The sequence below is a fragment of the Brachyhypopomus gauderio genome, chromosome 16 (genome assembly GCF_052324685.1).
Source record: "Brachyhypopomus gauderio isolate BG-103 chromosome 16, BGAUD_0.2, whole genome shotgun sequence".
Lineage (NCBI taxonomy): Eukaryota > Metazoa > Chordata > Actinopteri > Gymnotiformes > Hypopomidae > Brachyhypopomus > Brachyhypopomus gauderio.
Genome location: NC_135226.1, coordinates 1,943,437 through 1,963,829, shown reverse-complemented (window position 1 = coordinate 1,963,829; position 20,393 = coordinate 1,943,437). Strand labels below are relative to the sequence as shown.

At 48.2% G+C, this 20,393-nt stretch overlaps 1 protein-coding gene across 2 annotated transcripts in view; it reads right to left on the bottom strand.

Moving 5' to 3' along the window:
• The window catches only part of LOC143477909 (LHFPL tetraspan subfamily member 6 protein), a 47,890-nt gene extending 27,497 nt beyond the window's left edge, over nucleotides 1-20,393 (bottom strand). Inside the window, exons 1-2 of one of the 2 annotated variants that reach the window (XM_076976782.1) lie at nucleotides 20,145-20,393; nucleotides 19,291-19,824 (exon numbers count right to left, since the gene is read on the bottom strand). In XM_076976782.1, coding sequence (XP_076832897.1) covers nucleotides 19,291-19,684 — 394 coding nt within the window. In that variant the 5' untranslated portion in view covers nucleotides 19,685-19,824; nucleotides 20,145-20,393. The remainder of the gene's footprint in view (nucleotides 1-19,290; nucleotides 19,825-20,144) is intronic. The other variant, XM_076976783.1, reaches the window with a different exon arrangement.

The window sequence follows — 20,393 nt, the reverse complement described above, 5'->3', positions numbered from 1 at the left end:
ACACCACCCACTACACCACTCTCTACACCACACTGTACACCTCAACTACACCACCCACTACACCACCTACTACACCTGCCACCCCCCTGTGGCTCCTCTGCTCTATTTATATATACAACGGTCTATTTCTGCCCATTCCCAGTCAGCTGCTGAGCTCTGAAGCCCCAGCAGCAGGAAGATTGTGAAGATCCCGGTATGCTGGACTCCACCAGCGGGTGGTGTGAAAAGCCACACTCGGGCTGCTACGTCAGGTTTGCTGCCACACACACACAGATGGGTAAGTCACTGGCGGATGCTGTCGGACTGTCCTGGCTCGGCATCACATCACCACAGCACCAACGCCTCCACCAGCTGAACTCCTAGGATGGCTGTAGTCCACTATGAGAAGGTCCCGACACACACTCTGCTTGGAGTGGGAGATCTGGGCGAGCTTCCTGGACCACCATATGGTGGAGTATGAACCCGTACACCACATATCATACCAGGGGAGGTCTTTCTCTCTTTCTCTCTCTCTTCTCTCCGCTCCGCTCTTTCTACCTTTCTCTTTCTCTGTCTCCCTCTTTCTCTCTTTCTCGCTGTCCCTTAGTCATCCCTTCCTTCTCTCCCTCTTCCTCCCTCATCTCTTCTTGTCCTTTATGGACTTGTCTGTTGTCCTTTTCCAGGTGGGAAGAGATCCACGTTTGACATGTTCCACCTTTCGTCTCACTGACCGTCTCACATACCCCTACCCCCTACCCCTACCCCCTACCCCTACACCTGCCCCCTACACCTACACCTAACCCCTACCCCTACTCCTACACCTACCCCCTACCCCTTACACCTACACCTAACCCTACCCCTTACACCTACACCTAACCCCTACCCCTACTCCTACACCTACCCCCTACCCCTACCCCTTACACCTACACCTAACCCACATATGTCAAAGTCAAGGCCCGCGGGCCAGATCCGGCCCACGAATTGATTATCTATGGCCCCCTGGATGATATTTAATTACTATTAGAACCGGCCCGCAGGCCACAGCCGCCCGATGGTGTTTTGCACGCACAAACACTACATTCCCCACAATGCAACGGTAGCCCGCGAAGTCACTGCAGCGTACACAAGCGGCGAGGGTCTGCGCGTCGGAAATGACGTAATCGCAGTGGCTCCGCCCGTGCGCGAGGGCGTCGCACGCTGTCGTGCACCTCTCGAATTTTGTAACTGCGCGCACCAGTTAAACTTAATTAAGTTAAATATTTATACATATAGTCGAAATGATTCGAAATAATTCGCTTTTTTATTCACATTATTTAATGGTTGTTTATTTTCAAAACACCCAATCTTAACGTCTTCACGTTCTCTCATGTTTCGTCCTGGAATTACAAGAGGCTCGTATTTGAAAACTGTTCAGTGAGACAAATATTTGTTGTGAAACGAAGTCGTTACAATTTCAAGCATTTTCAAGTACTTTAGCCTAAATTCCAGCACTTTTCAAACCTTTATTACTTTATTCATTTAATGTACAGGATATGTTTTCTTTGAAGGAAGTTTGTTTTTATCTGTTTGCTTGTTGAAAAATGTTTTCACTTGAAATTACTGACAGATCCATAAGAAAATATTGCTTTATTCATTTAAGCATTAAATAATATACACTGTGTTAGGTCTTGGTTCAATAGGCTATGTGCAATCATTTCAATATGTTTTAATAAACATTGAACCAGTCCGGCCCTCGGCTTGTAGCAAATTTGGTTTTTTGGCCCTCGGTGTATTTGACTTTGACATCCCTGACCTAACCCCTACCCCTACTCCTACACCTAACCCCTACCCCTACCCCAACCCCCTACACCTAAGCCCTACCCCTACCCCTACACCTAACCCCTACCCCTAACCCCTACCCCATACCCCCTATCCCTAACCCCTACCCCTACACCAAACCCCTACCCCTACGCCTACCCCCTACCCCTACCCCTACACCTACACCATACCCCTACCCCCTACTCCTACACCTAACCTCTACCCCTACCCCCTGATGATGATGATGATAATGATGATGATGATGATGATGATGATGATCTTCAGCACTCAGACACTAAACACTCACATACATCCATTCTCTTAACCACCCGAGAGTCACAATCCCACCTCACTCTACCTCAACATCACTCTACCCAACCTCACTCTACCTCAGCATCACTCTACCTCAACATCACTCTACCCAACATCACTCTACCTCAACATCACTCTACCCAACATCACTCTACCCAACATCACTCTACCTCAACCTCACTCTACCTCAGCATCACTCTACCTCAACATCACTCTACCCAACATCACTCTACCTCAGCATCACTCTACCCAACATCACTCTACCCAACATCACTCTACCTCAACATCACTCTACCTCAACATCACTCTACCCAACATCACTCTACCTCAACATCACTCTACCTCAACATCACTCTACCCAATATCACTCTACCTCAACATCACTCTACCCAACATCACTCTACCTCAACATCACTCTACCTCAACATCACTCTACCCCAACATCACTCTACCCAACATCACTCTACCTCAGCAGCTGCAGAAAGAGTAAATTCAAGAACTCTCAGTATATAGTGACACGTTAAAACCTCTTTCTCTCTCTGTCTCTCTCCATCTCTTTTACACTCTCTCTCTCTCTCTCTCTCTCTCTCTCTCTCTCTCTGACACACTGGCTCCCAGCAGTAGCAGATGACCACACACATGCCCTCCCTCTTGTCACTGACTCAAGACAGTGCTTGGCACACAGCCAGACTCTGACCTCTCTCTGACAGTACGGTCGTGCCGTGAGTTCAAAAAGATTTCTGAAAGTGCTTTCTGTAGTGACTAGGCTGGACTTGCAAAGTCAATATCAAAGTTTCAAGTGGATTGTTAAAATGATAACAGCTCCAATTAATAAAACATGATCAAAAGACATTCACAGCTGCTAGTACCAGCTGCAGGAGGAATATTTGCATATGCTAATGGACAGGTCCTATGTGGTTTAAATGAAATGAGCTAATGTGGTAAAAAAAAAAAACTATGAAAATATAGCACATTTCTTAACTACAGACATAGTAGACAGAGGTCAGACAGACACATCTTCACTACAGACACGGGTCAGACAGACACATCACTACAGACACGGGTCAGACAGACACATCACTACAGACATGGGTCAGACAGACACATCAATACAGACACGGGTCAGACAGACACATTTTTAGTACAGACACGGGTCAAACAGACACATATTCAGTACAGACACGGGTCAGACAGACATCACTACAGACACGGGTCAGACAGACACATCAATACAGACACGGGTCAGACAGACACATCACTACAGACATGGGTCAGACGAGACACATCAATACAGACACGGGTCAGACAGACACATTTTTAGTACAGACACGGGTCAAACAGACACATATTCAGTACAGACACGGGTCAGACAGACATCACTACAGACACGGGTCAGACAGACACATCAATACAGACACGGGTCAGACAGACACATCAATACAGACACGGGTCAGACAGACACATCTTCACTACAGACATGGGTCAGACAGACACATCAATACAGACATGGGTCAGACAGACACATTTTTAGTACAGACACGGGTCAGACACACACTTCTTCACTACAGTCACGGGCCAGACAGACACATCTTCAGTACAGACATGGTTCAGACAGACACGTCTTCACTACAGAGACGGATCAGACCATGGGAAGGGTTTGCATGTGGATTTAGAAATATGGGACACAAACAGAGATCAACTGTCAGCAGCTTCAGATAAGACACCTTCCCCCCCGGTCACCAGCACTGGACACTGGACTCTGAGCTGCGAGGTGACTGGCTGTCATGACTGATGAGGTAATACAAGAGTGTCTGGGAGGAACTGGACCTCAGGCTGGTGGATTAGGCCTGGATCTGTGTTGACAGCCCCGGGAGAGACTGGGTCTGAGGGGACAGGGTGGCCTGTCTGCTGTGAGCACAGGTGCCTGTAGTCTCTGATCATTAAAAATGCTTGTAGAGAAAAGGCTCTTTCCTCAGAGTCTGAGGGCTTTAAGGAGCTGCTCAAGAAAGCAAGGTTCTTCTGGAAAGCAAGGTTCTGCCTTCATTTTCTGGGTTTAGCTCACTGTGCAATGAGGGCGTCTGTTCCTCTGCCTCTCCAAGCAGACCCATATTTTGGTTTAATTCTCAGGCGCCGTCCCTCCAACAACTCCATCTCGATGGCATCAACAACTCCACCTAAATGGCATCAACAACTCCACCTCAATGGCATCAACAACTCCACCTCAATGGCATCAAGAACTCCACCTCGATGGCATCAACAACTCCACCTCGATGGCATCAACAACTCCACCTCGATGGCATCAACAACTCCACCTCGATGGCATCAACAACTCCATCTCGATGGCATCAACAACTCCACCTAAATGGTATCAACAACTCCACCTAAATGGCATCAACAACTCCACCTCGATGGCATCAACAACTCCACCTCAATGGCATCAACAACTCCACATCGATGGCATCAACAACTCCACCTCGATGGCATCAACAACTCCACCTCAATGGCATCAACAACTCCATCTCGATGCCTGGGCATCTAAGTGCCAGAGGGGGTAAGTCAGGGTGCTCCTTATCAACACAGAGGCTGCGTGGGGGTGTAAACACTTGAAGGCTTTTACTGGGAGAAACAGAGAGGGTGTGTGTGTGCGTATGTGTGTGTGTGTGTGTGTGTGTGTGTGTGTGTGTGTGTGTGTGTGTGTGTGTGTGTGTGTGTGAGACAGTCTGTGTGAGGGGGTTCTCTTTCACAGATCAGTAGCCCTCGAAAGCAGCAGCATGGTAAGTGGTAAGGAGAAGAACGTGTGAGAGAGAAAGTGTAAAAGAGAGAGAGAGTCGGGAGTGAGAAAGTGTGAGAGGGAGCGAGATTGTGAGCCAGTGTGATGAGGAATCACAGGATGTATCACAGCAGGACGTGAGAACCAGCCTCAGCGGGAATCCTGCCTCTGACAGGATGCAGGCTTTGGTAGTCATTACACAGCCACAGATCAAGCTGTCTCTCTTGCTCTCTATCTCCCTCCCTCTCTCTCTCTTGCTCTCTATCCCTCCCTCTTCCTTTCCTTCTGTTTCTTTGTTCTCTCTCTCTCTCTCTCTCTCTCCCCCTTCCCTCTCTCTTTCTATAAATTAGCTTCATTGGCATAACTCTACTAGTAAAGCTAAACATGACAAAATAAAAGTCATAACAAAATACAATAAAAAAATGTAATAAAAGTAATAATAATAAAAGTGTAATAAAAGTTAGTTTTTTTTATTGAATAAGAAAGAACCTCTGGCTGAACTGGGCTCAGACAGCCCTGCAGTGGGTTCTGAGTTCTGTTTGCACTCTTGGAGCTTGAAGCAATATTTAAACATTTAAATGGAGAGAGAACACAATCTGAGAACATTGTAATTCAGGACCAGATAACGGGCGGTCCTCGAAGGTCCAGGAACTGTTGAGGGAGGACGGTGTGAGAGAGGTGTGTGGTACCTCACAGCACACCTGTGTGTGAGCACACTGCACACGCTCACATAGCAAAAGAGGCCAAAAAAGATCGAAAGAGAACAAAACAAGCCATTTGGGGATGAAGTCATGTTCTTACACAGCTGTGTCAGAATCACACCGCCACATGTGTATCCCAGCTGTACCGCGCCAGGGCTCTGAAACACACCCGTGCCAAAGGTGCTGTGGGTTGATCTGGCCAGAGAGGAGTCTTGTAGATGGTGGTGTAGATGGTGGTGTAGATGGTGGTGTAGCTGGTGGTGTAGATGGTGGTGTAGATGGATCACACTTTAAAACAGGAATCTGCTCCCATGCCTGAACTACCCAGTGGAAATGTACCACACATATACACTCCACAAACACAGCACAAACACACTCCACAAACACAGCACAAACACACTCCACAAAAATACAGCACAAACACACTCCACAAACACAGCACAAACACACTCCACAAACACAGCACAAACACACTCCACAAATACAGCAAAAACACACTCCACAAACACAGCACAAACACACTCCACAAATACAGCAAAAACACACTCCACAAACACAGCACAAACACACTCCACAAACACAGCACAAACACACTCCACAAAAATACAGCACAAACACACTCCACAAACACAGCACAAACACACTCCACAAACACAGCACAAACACACTCCACAAACACAGCACAAACACACTCCACAAATACAGCAAAAACACACTCCACAAACACAGCACAAACACACTCCACAAATACAGCAAAAACACACAAAAAGTGCATCAGAGCACTTATAAAGCACTAATAAAGCATTATAAAGCATTAATGAAACATTATAAAGCATTTATAAAATTTGCCCAAGGCTAAATTGAGACTAGACAACTGGGTTCCTGCATTTCCAAACCGGCAGGGCCTGCGGTCCAGTGGTTACTAACAACCAAATTAGAACAAGGAAGGACAAGCGGTGAACCCAAGTGTGTGTGCCCAAGTGTGTGTGGTGAGTGTGGGAGCGAGGGTCAGCCCATCTGGTCCAAACCCACAGAACTCCAGGAGCCCAGCAGTCTGTGTAGAGGCCGCAGCTTGCACCTCTACACATCACTGGCGTATATCTGTGTATATAATATATATATATTATATCTATATCTGTGGCGTATAATATCTGTGTGCCAGACGCTGTCAGCGCTCTCGTAGTCCACGCCTCAAAGATGTTGTTTTGTGACCTACACAATATTATACAGGTGGCCACAGTGTTACTTTGGACTATTGGCAGAATCAGCAGTGATGTTCAGCTATGTGTTAAACGTTATTGTATTGAGTGAGATGGAGACAGAAGTGAGTTTGTTTTCGATTATCTCGTATAACTCCGCCTTTCCTACACTAAATACATTAGTTCTCAACAAAGGGCTTGCTTGTTTACTTCTCACAGGCCCGGCAATCTGACGTGCACCAGATGTGAACGGCACAGTCATCGCTCCTTACATAAACACTTCAAGTGCCGAGAATGATGGGAATTTGAAATCCAAACACTGTAAACTTCAGACTCTGTCTCAGGACAGCACGAGTTCTTGGGTCTTTCTGCAGCCTTTTCTCCCCTCACGTCCTGTCTCAGGGTGAACTTTGGGTTTAATCGCCCACATTAATATTAATCGCCCAATGGAGGATGGGTTCCCTTTTGAGTCTTGGTTCTCCCGAGGTTTCTTCCTAATCCCCACCATCATAGGGAGTTTTTCCTCGCCACTGTCGCCTTTGGCTTGCTCATTAGGGTCCTGGACCCATAGTATTGTTAACCTTTTAAATCCTGTAAAGCGCTTTGTGACAACATGTGTTGTGAAAAGCGCTATACAAATATATTTGATTTGATTTGATTTGATTAATACGTAACATCACTATTACAGCATTTTACCCTCTCTCTCTCTCATAAAGTCATGTGCGTAGGTCAGGTACGGAGGCCAAGAATGTCCTGACTGTGAAGAGGAACACCCATCACAGAGTTCTGAACGCCCATCACAGAGTTCTGAACGCCCATCACAGCGTTCTGAACACCCATCACAGCGTTCTGAATGCCCATCACAGAGTTCTGAACGCCCATCACTGTATTCTGAACGCCCATCAAAGAGTTCTGAACGCCCATCACAGCATTCTGAACACACATCACAGCATTCTGAACACCCATCACAGCGTTCTGAACACACATCACAGCATTCTGAACACACATCACAGCGTTCTGAACACCCATCACAGAGTTCTGAACGCCCATCACAGCGTTCTGAACGCCCATCACAGCGTTCTGAACACACATCACAGCGTTCTGAACGCCCATCACAGCGTTCTGAACACACATCACAGCGTTCTGAACACACATCACAGCGTTCTGAACGCCCATCACAGCGTTCTGAACACACATCACAGCGTTCTGAATCACAGTGTCCATCACAGTGTTCTGAACACCCATTACAGAGTTCTGAACGCCCATCACAGCGTTCTGAACACCCATCACAGCATTTTGAAAGCCTCTACAGCGTTCTAAACACCCATTACAGAGTTCTGAACACCCATCACAGCATTCTGAACACCCATCACAGCGTTCCGAATGCCCATCAAATCTACACACAACCCCCCCCCCCCCCCACATCCACACAACCACACATTCACCAGCTTCATCCACACAACCACACTGTTTACATTCCCACCACCACATTGTTTACATTTACATGACCATACTGTTTACATTCTCATAACCACATTGTGTCCACTACCTGCAAAACGTGGTGCGTCTGGGTACAATTACAGCTGAGCTATTGTGCACTTCTGTAATCGCCATGACAACTGCACCGATTCTACTACACAGCGTCATGAAGCCTGCATGCAGGGTGCTACCTCTGCCAGTGTTTAGATCACCAATTATACATCAATGGAGAGAGTAGAGCAGCTCTCATGCTAACATTATTTACTTTGGACTAGCTCCAATATAAAGAGTTAACAAGCTTTGTAAATGTTGCATGAACCCGGTTTGGGGGACAGCACATGGACTCAACACCTCCAGTGAGGACACCTCTAGTTAGGACACCTTCAGTGAGGACACCTCCAGTTAGGACACCTCCAGTGAGGACACCTCCAGTTAGGACACCTCCAGTTAGGACACACCCAGTTAGGACACCTCCAGTGAGGACACACCCAGTTAGGACACCTCCAGTGAGGACACACCCAGTTAGGACACCTCCATTGAGGACACCTTCAGTTAGGACACCTCCAGTGAGGACACCTCCAGTTAAGACATCTCCAGTGAGGACACCTCCAGTGAGGACACACCCAGTTAGGACACCTCCAGTTAGGACACCTTCAGTTAGGACACCTCCAGTTAGGACAGCTCCAGTTAAGACATCTCCAGTGAGGTGAGTCCCTAAGCAGGTTAATGGTGTTAGGTAAGGCTGGGATGGCAGGGTGACCCCGTTTGTGTTCATTGGGTAAGGATGAAAGAGTGATGTCTTGAGGTGCGGATGGTGCATGGGGTGTGTGTCCCATGATGGACATACAGACGAGCAGAGGCATAGCCCCGCCCCTCCCCGAGGCCATGCAGGAGAGTTGTGAGGGTTGTGGGGGTCATGAGGGTCATGGGGATTGTGGGGGTTGTGGGGGTTGTGGGGGTCGTGGGGGTCCCGGGGGTCATTGAGGTCGGGGGGCCTCCTCCTTATTTCACTATGGCCGACGTCCTGTTGTCAGAGTTTCCAGTGATGTGGAAGGTTGGCGCTTGTGTTGGTGTTACAGGCCCGTTTCACTCAGCCCGAGTTCTAGCGGTGCATCAACACAGTGACCGCGACTGCCAGGCCAACCACAGCAGTGCAAAGCACATTTTTTACTCACAAAGACCAAACTGAACGGCACTGAACAGGGTGCTAATCCTCTTCTCTGCGATAACATTTTGCCCTGGATAAAATGACACATGCACAGTGGCATTGTGGGTACTCTGCATAGTGGCATTGTGGGTGCCACTGGGATAATGAGAGATTCATGCCCACATAAATGAGGCCTTATCAGCAACTCCAGTAGCTTCAATATGGTTTTAGCCCTTTGTGTTAACCTTTCAACACGCAGTTGCTCATTAAACCATCAGTGAGTCAGAATGACTGAAACCTCTGCATTCAAGTTTACAAAAGGCCCCTGCTTATTACCCCCTTCAACTCAACAACCCCCCCCCCCCCCCCCACCAACCCCCCACCTTACCAATGTGCCCACACCACCATCCCCCCACCCCTGTGTATGTCCCTGTCTTACTGGACATAACCCAAAAGACAAACCAGCAGAAGTTTCTGGAATGATAACATTTGTGAATGACCTATCACTTCACAAGAAGTCATGAAGTCAAGAAAAGCCATTAAGTCTCATCTTTTATTTATTGCCCCACTCAATCAGCAGCATGTCCCAGATCCAACCCACTTCTCATTCCCATTGTAAAAATGTCGCCGCCTCAGTCAGATGATGGATGTGTTGGAGGAGAGCGGAGAGTGGGAGGGTGAGATCGCTCTCCGAACAGAGCACTCCGAACAGAGCACTCCGAACACAGCACTCCGAACACAGCACTTCGAACACAGCACTCCGAACAGAGCACTCCGAACACAGCACTTTGAACACAGCACTCCGAACACAGCACTCCGAACACAGCACTCCGAACACAGCACTTTGAACACAGCCCTCTGAACACAGCCCTCTGAACACAGCACTCTGAACACAGCACTCTGAACACAGCACTCCGAACACAGCACTTTGAACACAGCACTTTGAACACAGCACTCCGAACACAGCACTCCGAACACAGCCCTCTGAACACAGCCCTCTGAACACAGCCCTCTGAACACAGCCCTCTGAACACAGCACTCTGAACACAGCCCTCTGAACACAGCACTCTGAACACAGCACTCCGAACACAGCACTTTGAACACAGCCCTCTGAACACAGCCCTCTGAACACAGCACTCTGAACACAGCACTCCGAACACAGCACTCCGAACACAGCACTTTGAACACAGCCCTCTGAACACAGCCCTCTGAACACAGCACTCTGAACACAGCACTCTGAACACAGCACTCCGAACACAGCACTTTGAACACAGCACTTTGAACACAGCACTCCGAACACAGCACTCCGAACACAGCCCTCTGAACACAGCCCTCTGAACACAGCCCTCTGAACACAGCCCTCTGAACACAGCACTCTGAACACAGCCCTCTGAACACAGCACCCTGAACACAGCACTCCGAACACAGCACTTTGAACACAGCCCTCTGAACACAGCCCTCTGAACACAGCACTCTGAACACAGCCCTCTGAACACAGCACTCTGAACACAGCACTCTGAACAGAATGCTAAACATGCTACCACACCAGAAAAGATCACCAAATTGACAGATTAACTAACAAGCCCATCTGCAGATATCTGAGATCAGACGCTGAGATCAGACACTGAGATCAGACACTGAGATCAGACGCTGAGATCAGACGCTACAGACCTTACCCTAATAACCCTAACCATAACCCTAAAAACCCTAGCACTAACCCTAATAACATAACCCTAATAACCCTGCTCACCACACACACACACACACACACACACACTTCTTTTCAGTGACAGTATCTGTGCATGTCCAAGTCGTACTAGACATCCTGGACATAAACCATAACAACACTGCAGTCCGCATGAACACACAGGTCAGGACTCAGACCCATGACTCCAGCCCCAGCCAAGACATGCACAGACACAACCCCACCATTAAAACAGATGTTACTGCAATCTGTGTGAACACCCAGGGCTAAACACAGACAACACAGAAACATTGGGGGAGGTTACAGTAAAAAGAAAGACAAGAGGGAAGAAGAAAGAGAAAAAAAGAAAGGAAAAAGACAGAAAGAGAGAAGAGAGGAGGAGAAAGAGGGAGAAAGTGACATAGCACAGTATTCTGGAGACGCAGTCCGTCTGCCTCTTACAGTAATATGATCTGTTTTTACTTTGATAACATTTTTCACCATATTAATATTTTTCTTTCAACATTATCCAGAGTGACTTACAAAGTGCTGGTGATAGGTGAGAATTCAAGAACCAGACTACTACTCAACTACAGGGATTAATGCCATGACCTGGTATGTCAATTAATCAAGTTCACTTACAGTAAACAGGAATTAAAACATATACCAAGAAGCACAAATAACCATGGACAGATAAACATCTAACATTTAAAAGCGAGGACAATAAATGCTATCTGCTGAGTTAGTGCTCATTTAAGTACTCAACAAACAGGTGAATCTTCAGTCTATGTTTGAAGACGGCAAGAGATACTGCATTCCGAGCAGTAAGTGGAAGATCGGACAGAGAATAGTCTTGAGGTTTGTCTTCCCCAAGACTTTAAGCATGGTGTTGAGGCGAGCCACGCTTGAGGTTCTGAGTGCTCGTGGTACGGATTGGGCTTTCATGGACATCATGTATGGAAGGGCTGGTCCATTTTTGGCTTTGTAGGCAAGCATCAAGGTTTTCTATCTGATGTGTGCTGCTACTGGAACTCAGTGAAGAGAGCACAGCAATAGAGTGATGTGAGAACTTGGGTAGATTGAAGGGCAGTCGTGCTGCAGCATTCTGAATTAGTTGTAGAGGTCTGATGACCCGTAGAGGAAGACCTGCAAGTAGGGAATTGCAGTAGTCCAGCTTAGAGATTACTAGAGACTGCACAAACACTTGAGTAGCTTCCTGTGAATGGAAGGGTCGTATTCTCCGTATGTTGCAGAGGAGAAATCTGCAGGATCTGGTCAGCTTTGAAACATGTGTTGAAACTGACAACTGGTTGTCCAAAGATACACCCAGGCCTCGAGTCTCAGACCAGTAGACGCGGGGAGGTTTGCGGGTCAGATCCTGAGGCAAGAGGGTCAGACCCTGAGAGAGTTGTGGTTTCAGCTTTCACACAAGCTAAAAATACAGCCTGTTCACAAACACAGCAGCAGCTGGGGATTCAGAGGAAACCCCAAACGTGGGACCACGCCCCGTCTCCTCACATCATGGCTGAGGTCGTCAAAGAGCTGTCAGATGTGTCCTATTCAGGTAGCGTTATGGACCATACTGGCTCTCCAGAGATCCTCCCACATGGAACCACCCTGCTGCTCTGGTGTATCAGGTGAGCCTGTGTTACAGGTGTATCCGGTGAGCCTGTGTTACAGGTGTATCAGGTGAGACTGTGTTACAGGTGTATCAGGTGAGACTGTGTTACAGGTGTATCAGGTAAGCCTGTGTTACAGGTGTATCAGGTGAGACTGTGTTACAGGTGTATCAGGTGAGACTGTGTTACAGGTATATCCGGTGAGACTGTGTTACAGGTGTATCAGGTGAGCCTGTGTTACAGGTGTATCAGGTGAGCCTGTATTACAGGTGTATCAGGTGAGACTGTGTTACAGGTGTATCAGGTGAGACTGTGTTACAGGTATATCAGGTGAGACTGTGTTACAGGTGTATCAGGTGAGCCTGTGTTACAGGTGTATCAGGTGAGCTTGTATTACAGGTGTATCAGGTGAGCCTGTGTTACAGGTGTATCAGGTGAGCCTGTGTTACAGGTGTATCAGGTGAGCCTGTGTTACAGGTGTATCAGGTGAGACTGTGTTACAGGTGTATCAGGTGAGCCTGTGTTACAGGTGTATTTGGTGTATTTTGTCAGTGTTGCAGAATGCAGCCCTATCTGTTCATCTGACTCTGTTTCTGACCAGAGGGCCACAGCTAATCAGACATCATTCAAGTGGCCAATCATCTCCAACCAACTGTGAGCCTGACGTAGCAGTGGGTGTTGTACTGGCGTTAGTGTAGCCAGGCTGCCGGGGTGGCCACGTGTCAGCCCACAGTTCCAGGTTCGGGGGAGGGGGTCCACCTTCCAAAAATAGCCAGTCAACAAAGGTCAGACCACTGGTGCACAGCTAGAGGATCTGATACGCACAGCAGCAACCGGCTGCACACCGATCACCAGCAAGCTAGCTGAAGCTAATAAAACAGCTGCTGAAAGATGTTCGTTTACTAGGGGGCCGGGAGAACAGATGGGTTATGCTTTAGCTTCTGGACTATACAGAACACAGAGGGTTAGAGCCCTAACCACCATTTCACAGAGCTCCAGAAATCTGCAGGGCAGCAAATGTTTGTGTCTTTTGTTTGTTTTGTTGTCTGAGGCTCTTCTGTTGGGCAGTTTTAGTAGAATACAAATGTTTGAGAATGTGTGTGTGTGTGTGTGTGTGTGTGTGTGTGTGTGTGTGTGTGTGTGTGTGTGCTCCTGAAATGTGTGTGGGTTTAGGAATGTGTGCGTGTGCGCTTTCAAAACATATGTGGGTTTAAGAATGTGTGTGTGCTTCTGAAATGTGTCTGGGTTCTACACACATCAAGACTACACGCACCACCTCACACAAACCTGGTCTAATTTGACCTACACAAACATCTACAGTTATTGTGTGAACAGTGTACTTTTAATTAATGCGAAATCACTCTACAAGAAAACCTCACACTGTGTTTACACCGTCCAGTAATCAAGTAAAATCAGCTTCAGTCAGTGATGGTGAGTGAGGAGGGGCTTGTGCTAACTCACCACATAGCTGACACTAGGTGGAAGGCAGGTCTGGCATTTCAAATAGCACTTCCTGTCAGGACAGGTTACAGGATCCGTTTGAATTTCTTTCTCTTTCATTTGCATGCATTATTAAAAAAACAGACCCCCCCCTCACACACACACACACACACACACCCAAACGCTTTGTCTCATGTCTTTAACTCCAAAGAACAGGACAGGCAGGTCTATAAAAGCAGTTGCATGACTGATGTCTGGTGGCATGTTCAGAATACACACTAATCTCCCTGCACACATCCATGAAGAGGGCTAAAAATAAGAACCAAGACCAAGACTGAAAACAGTCGTCTTCATCCTCATCTTCATCTAATGCCACAGTGGAAGATCTGAGCTGTTGTGGTACTATAATGCCTCAACTGTGATCGATCAAATCAACACAATGAAGAATTAGCTTCACATTTGAATATAAACATGGTAATCATCAATTACATCTTTAAACAAAGATTCCTATTATGAATTAAATTAATATGAAGCATTTTAAAGAAGCACACAGCTCTCTCTGGGATCAGGGAGGAAGTCTTTGTAAAGGTAATAATTCATTCAATTTCATTTATTTTTCAAAACACAATCTTCCCTAATGATCTGAAAATCCTGATTCAGAACTTAATGAGAATGTGTTCAGTAACTCCTGGCTAACTAAAACACACACACACACACACACACACACACACACACACACACACACACACACACACACACACACACACACACAGCAACGTACATGCTGATCTCCACACTCCACTGTGCTCTGATTCATATAACATATAACAAGAACTTCCATGAACAAGAGACATTCATCAGCAGAAATAGATGGAACAAGGATTCACGCGTTCACGTGTGCACGCGTTCATGTGTGCACGTGTTGGGTTCTCTCAGCAGGCCCAGAAGCCCCCACCCTGCAGGTCTACCACACCAGCGATGGCCCCGCCCTTCTCTCCGGTGAGCCCCGCCCACCACAGCAGCCTCCTGATTTGGCTGCCCGTAAGGTACCAGCCTCCTCGTGTTGCCGCGGTTTCCGAGGGAGCTGAGGGAGACGGGCCAGCGCCACACCAGGGTTTAAGGTTCCGGTCGGCTAAAATAGCCCTCGCGGCTCTACCACACACTTCCTGTCTGCACAAGACAAACCTCCACTGGACATTTCCCCTGTGTCTCTGGTCCAGTGAGCTGTGAGACTGTGTGTGTCTCTTCATGCTGGATCCATTATACATGTTTAGTCAAGAAAAAAGACCCTTGAAACTCCTGGTACCCACCATACCCTAATACCCCTGGTACCCAGATACCCCCCCCCCATACCCTAATACCCCTGGTACCCAGATACCCCCCCCCATATCCTAATACCCCTGGTACCCTGATACCCCTCTCCCATACCCTAATACCCCTGGTAGCCTGATACCCTGGTACCCCGATAGCCCTAATACTCCTGGTACCCCCGATGTCCTGATACAGTGTTAGCAGGTTTGACCTCTCTATGATGCAGAAGGTCTTCATTTTGAACTGCATATTTGTCTGTGATGGTTTCTGTTTTTTGGGGGGAGGGGATTGGGGGGGGTGTGAAGTGTGTACACAGTGAGGTCATATTCAGGTGGGGGGGGGGGGGAGGGGCTGCTACACACACAGAGTTGATGCATTAAAGGCATTTAAAAAGTCAGAGCATGCGGGTCTCTCTCTCCCTCTCACACTTTCTCTTTCCTTCTCTCACACCACCTCACTCCCTCTCTCTTTCCGTCTTTCTCTTTCTCTCTCCCTCTCTCTCTCTCTCTCTCTCTCTCTCTCTATCTGTGTGCGTGTGTGTGTGAGTGTGTGTGTGTGTGTGTGTGTGTGTGTGTGTATGTGTGTGTGTGTGTTTGCACTCTGAGGGCACTGCTGAGATTTGCTCCATCTCCAAAGCTCCAGTCTACACATAGCCAGTGGGAAAGAGGAGAAGACAGACAGAGACGGGGAGACAGAGACTGGGAGACAGAGACTGTGAGACAGAGGCAGGGAGACAGAGACTGGGAGACAGAGACTGGGAGACAGAGACTGGGAGACAGAGACGGGGAGAAGGAAATAAAGTGAAAGGTGAACTGGGGAACTGAAATAGATGAAAACCAGGATGCAGAGTAACCACAGAGCTAAGGTCAGAGAGAGACACAGTCAGACACACACAGACAGATGAGAAGTCTGAGTGTAGAGGAGCCCTGAGGAACACTTCAGCTTGACATCAGACACCAGGTGAGTCCCCAGAAGGGCTGGGACACGGACCAGTGTGTCTGCAGACACCAAGCTCACCCTTCACTGATCCAAAGAAGAGGTTGCCACGTCAAACACAATGACTCAGCAGTCTTCCTCACACTGTAAGTCTTCCTCACAATGTGATGTAATGTACAAAGGTTTAATGTACAGATATGTGGGAGTTAGTCTGAGTGTTTGTGTAACATTTGTGGACGTTATCACTACTAAAGGCGGGCCAAATGGTTCTGCATGTGTGTCTGCAGGACGTCTATGTCCACTTCCCAACCAGAGGACCTGTCCCTAGTCACCAGCCACCATTAAAACGGGAGACATTTAAATATATATTTACTCTGTCTTGTATCCTTGTGTGTATTACCCCTCTCTGTTACTACTCTCTCCTCTGTGTGTATTACCCCTCTCTGATACCCCCACCCCGGTGTGCATTACCCCGCTCCATTGCCCCTCCCTCCCCTGTGTGTATTACCCCTCTCAGTTACCCCCCCTCCCCTGTATATATATTACCCCTCTGTTACCCCCCGTCCCCAGTGTGTACCACCCCTCTCTGTTACCCCCCCCATATCCACTGTGTGTATTACCCCTCTACGTTACCCCCTCTCTGTTCCTTTAGCATGTAGTTTCTACTCCTACATTTATTTCAACTGTTAACAGAACATACCATGAGACATAACATACCTGACAAACACCGTGTGTGTGTGTGTGTGTGTGTGTGTGTGTGTGTGTGTGTGTGTGTGTGTGTGTGTGTGTCAGATATGCTTCAGAGAGCCAGTACATGTACTGTATATCCCCTCTCTTTGTCTCTCTCTCTCTCTCTCTCTCTCTCTCTCTCTCTCTCTCTCTCTCTCTCTCTCTCTCTCTCTCTCTCTTTCTGTCGTTCTCTCTCCCTGTCTCTCTCTACCTACTCCTCTCTCTGATGAATCCCTTTTCGCTATGCAAACTCAAATGATATTCAAAACTCTGCATGAGGGATGTACTCCAAAGGCAAAACGAGCTAAATCAATCTGGGAGCCAAACACAGACAAAGGAAGAAGTCTTAAAGAACTCGTTAAACACCTGATGAGCTGCATGACATCTGCTTTCATAAACCAATTTACTTGCTGCAGGGTCTGAAACTGCCAACTGACTAGTGATTATATTATTGTGCTGCGTGATACTGTTGTGCAGGGTTGTATTGCTCTCCTCCGTCGGTGGGGAGTGTGTGTGCCTCTGGAGAGGCGCTCATAGCCCACGCTCACCTGAGCACAGGTGCGCGCTCACGCCACAACACTGTGAAGACGGGCCAACCAGAAATGTGGGAAGACTCCAAAGTGCTACACCATGGTCATATGCTAAATGATGAAATAAATGTATGGAGCTTAGGACAGTGTGGTAGAGCAGTGATGTGGCACTGTCGGACGTCATTGAGCTCTGTTTAACACAGCGGTATTTACCACAGTGTGCATTACAACTGTGTGTGAGCATGTGTGTGTGTGTGTGTGTGTGTGCCTGTGCAAACTGAATTAATGAATTAGAAAGGTGAGTTAGTGGTGCAAAATCAATTCAGACTAAGATAAGCTTCACACAGCATAAAATCTTTCACACATCAGAGGCCAGATAGAGAACAAGGAAGACTGTGTATCCAGAGACTGGGGGACCCAGAGAGAGACCGGGAGACCCAGAGAGAGACTGGGGGACCCAGAAAGAGACTAGCTGAACCAGACAGAGACTGGGGGACCCAGAGAGAGACCGGGAGACCCAGAGAGAGACTGGGGGACCCAGAAAGAGACTAGCTGAACCAGACAGAGACTGGGGGACCCAGAGAGAGACTGGGGGACCCAGAGAGAGACCGGGAGACCCAGAGAGAGACTGGGGGACCCAGAGAGAGACTAGCTGAACCAGACAGAGACTGGGGGACCCAGAGAGAGACTGGGGGACCCAGAAAGAGACTAGCTGAACCAGAGAGAGACTGACTGAACCAGACAAGAGACTGGGGGACCCAGAGAGAGACTGGGGGACCCAGAGAGAGACCGGGAGACCCAGAGAGAGACTGGGGGACCCAGAGAGAGACTAGCTGAACCAGACAGAGACTGGGGACCCAGAGAGAGACTGGGGGACCCAGAAAGAGACTAGCTGAACCAGAGAGAGACTGACTGAACCAGACAAGAGACTGGGGGACCCAGAGAGAGACTGGGGGACCCAGAGAGAAACAAACATCCAGCAGTAGCTCCGTTTATTCATGGTGCTCTACTCAAGGTTTTCACACTGGGATCCACAGTTGTGGAGACAGAACAGAAACACATGTCAGCACTCCTCAAGCGGACCCAAGCGGACCCAAGCGGACCCAAGCGGACCCAAGCGGACCCAAGCGGACCCAAGCAGCCTGTCCTGCAGAACTGCAGCTGTGTCAGGCAGAGGGAACCGGGGGGGAAACACGAAAGGGTCTTACATCACATCATGGGCCAGAACCCAGAACACTGAGCTTGTAATAACAGGCCTGAACTCCCAACCAAAAGTGAATCAGGTTCCTTCTGCATTGTGCTTAATATGATTGAGTGAGGAAAGGTGCCCTGGTGATGCATACGGTCAGAGCTCTGAACTGGACAGAGTGTGTGTGCACACGGGAGGGGCTCCAGTGTTTCGCTTCTGATGAAAATGTGAACATGAGAAATATCTGTAAAACGGCATAACGTGCTTCATACAAATACATATTTAACTATCAGCACTGATAATTATTAAACAACTACACTACATATTCATTATATAGTGGTCTAATAAGATATGACAAGTTACGCAATTCTTCTTCCAGACTCGGCGCATAATAATCATACAGTGATAAAACAATATTAAAGGGGAGGGGGGGTGTGCAGGGGTCAGCTTGCACAGTGCGCTACTCACCGCCTGCGAACTGGATTCCTCCGGCCACGCGTCCGATGGTGCGGGAGATGAGGTCGGACACGCAGCAGCCCATGAGCGCCGTGAGCGCCACCAGGAGCAGCAAACCGCATCCCGCCCCCGTCACGATGGTGCAGATACGCCACTCCAGGCTGGGGATGCCCTGAAACGTGGCGTAGCGCCCACACTGCTCCAGCATCACCGTAGCCTGGCTCTCCTCGTCCCGCACGGGGTACGAGCACCGGCGGAAAGTGCCGAAGGACACCGACTTGTCCATCTGCGAGCCCAGTAGCCAGTACGGCATGAAGAAGCCGACGCACGAGGCTGCGGCGCTGAGCAGGGACAGAAATGCCCACAGCAGCCCAGCACAGGTCAAACTGGAGCCCATGGTGGACATATGGTCTTTGATGCCCTATTATGAACACCTCCCGACTTTTTGTGGAAATGTTGGAGATCGTATCCCTGCTTTTAGAGGAGGTCGGAATGTGTCTCCACAGTTCTCAGCATGCTCCTCTGATGCGCACGGGGTCTTCTTGGCTGTTGGCAAACAGAAAAGGGAAAACACTGTTGTAAACAAAGTGTACACTAAAATGTTATGTTTAATACAACATTATCCTCGAATTGGACTTCTAACGGAACCACAGAAGACTCCGTAGTAAAACCCGTAAGGACAGCCGTAAGAAGGCATGTCCTACGGCACAGGAAAAATGCATCCTATACAGATAGGATAATAAAACTCAAACATTGTGCAATTCCCACTGGACAATTAGTTTAAAAACCCGCACTGGACGATATAATGACATCTGGTGTCATTGTGAGCAAAGTGTCCATTTAAATTTAGATGAACGATAACTTACGTAATTAACGTCACCTGCTCGGTGTCTCAAGTGGAGATCAATAACGGCATCGCAGCGCAGGAAACTTTGCGTGAAATATGCGCAGCTGTGTTTCAGGAGTCCGCAAAGTCCGCAAACGCTCGTGCGTTCCCGCTCGTGCGAATCGCAGCTGCACGCGACAGCGCGCCGAGGTTCGCTGAATGGCGCGTGAGCCGCGCGGGCAACTCGCGTCTAGCGAAATAAGCACGAGCGAGTCTCTCCCATCAGTCA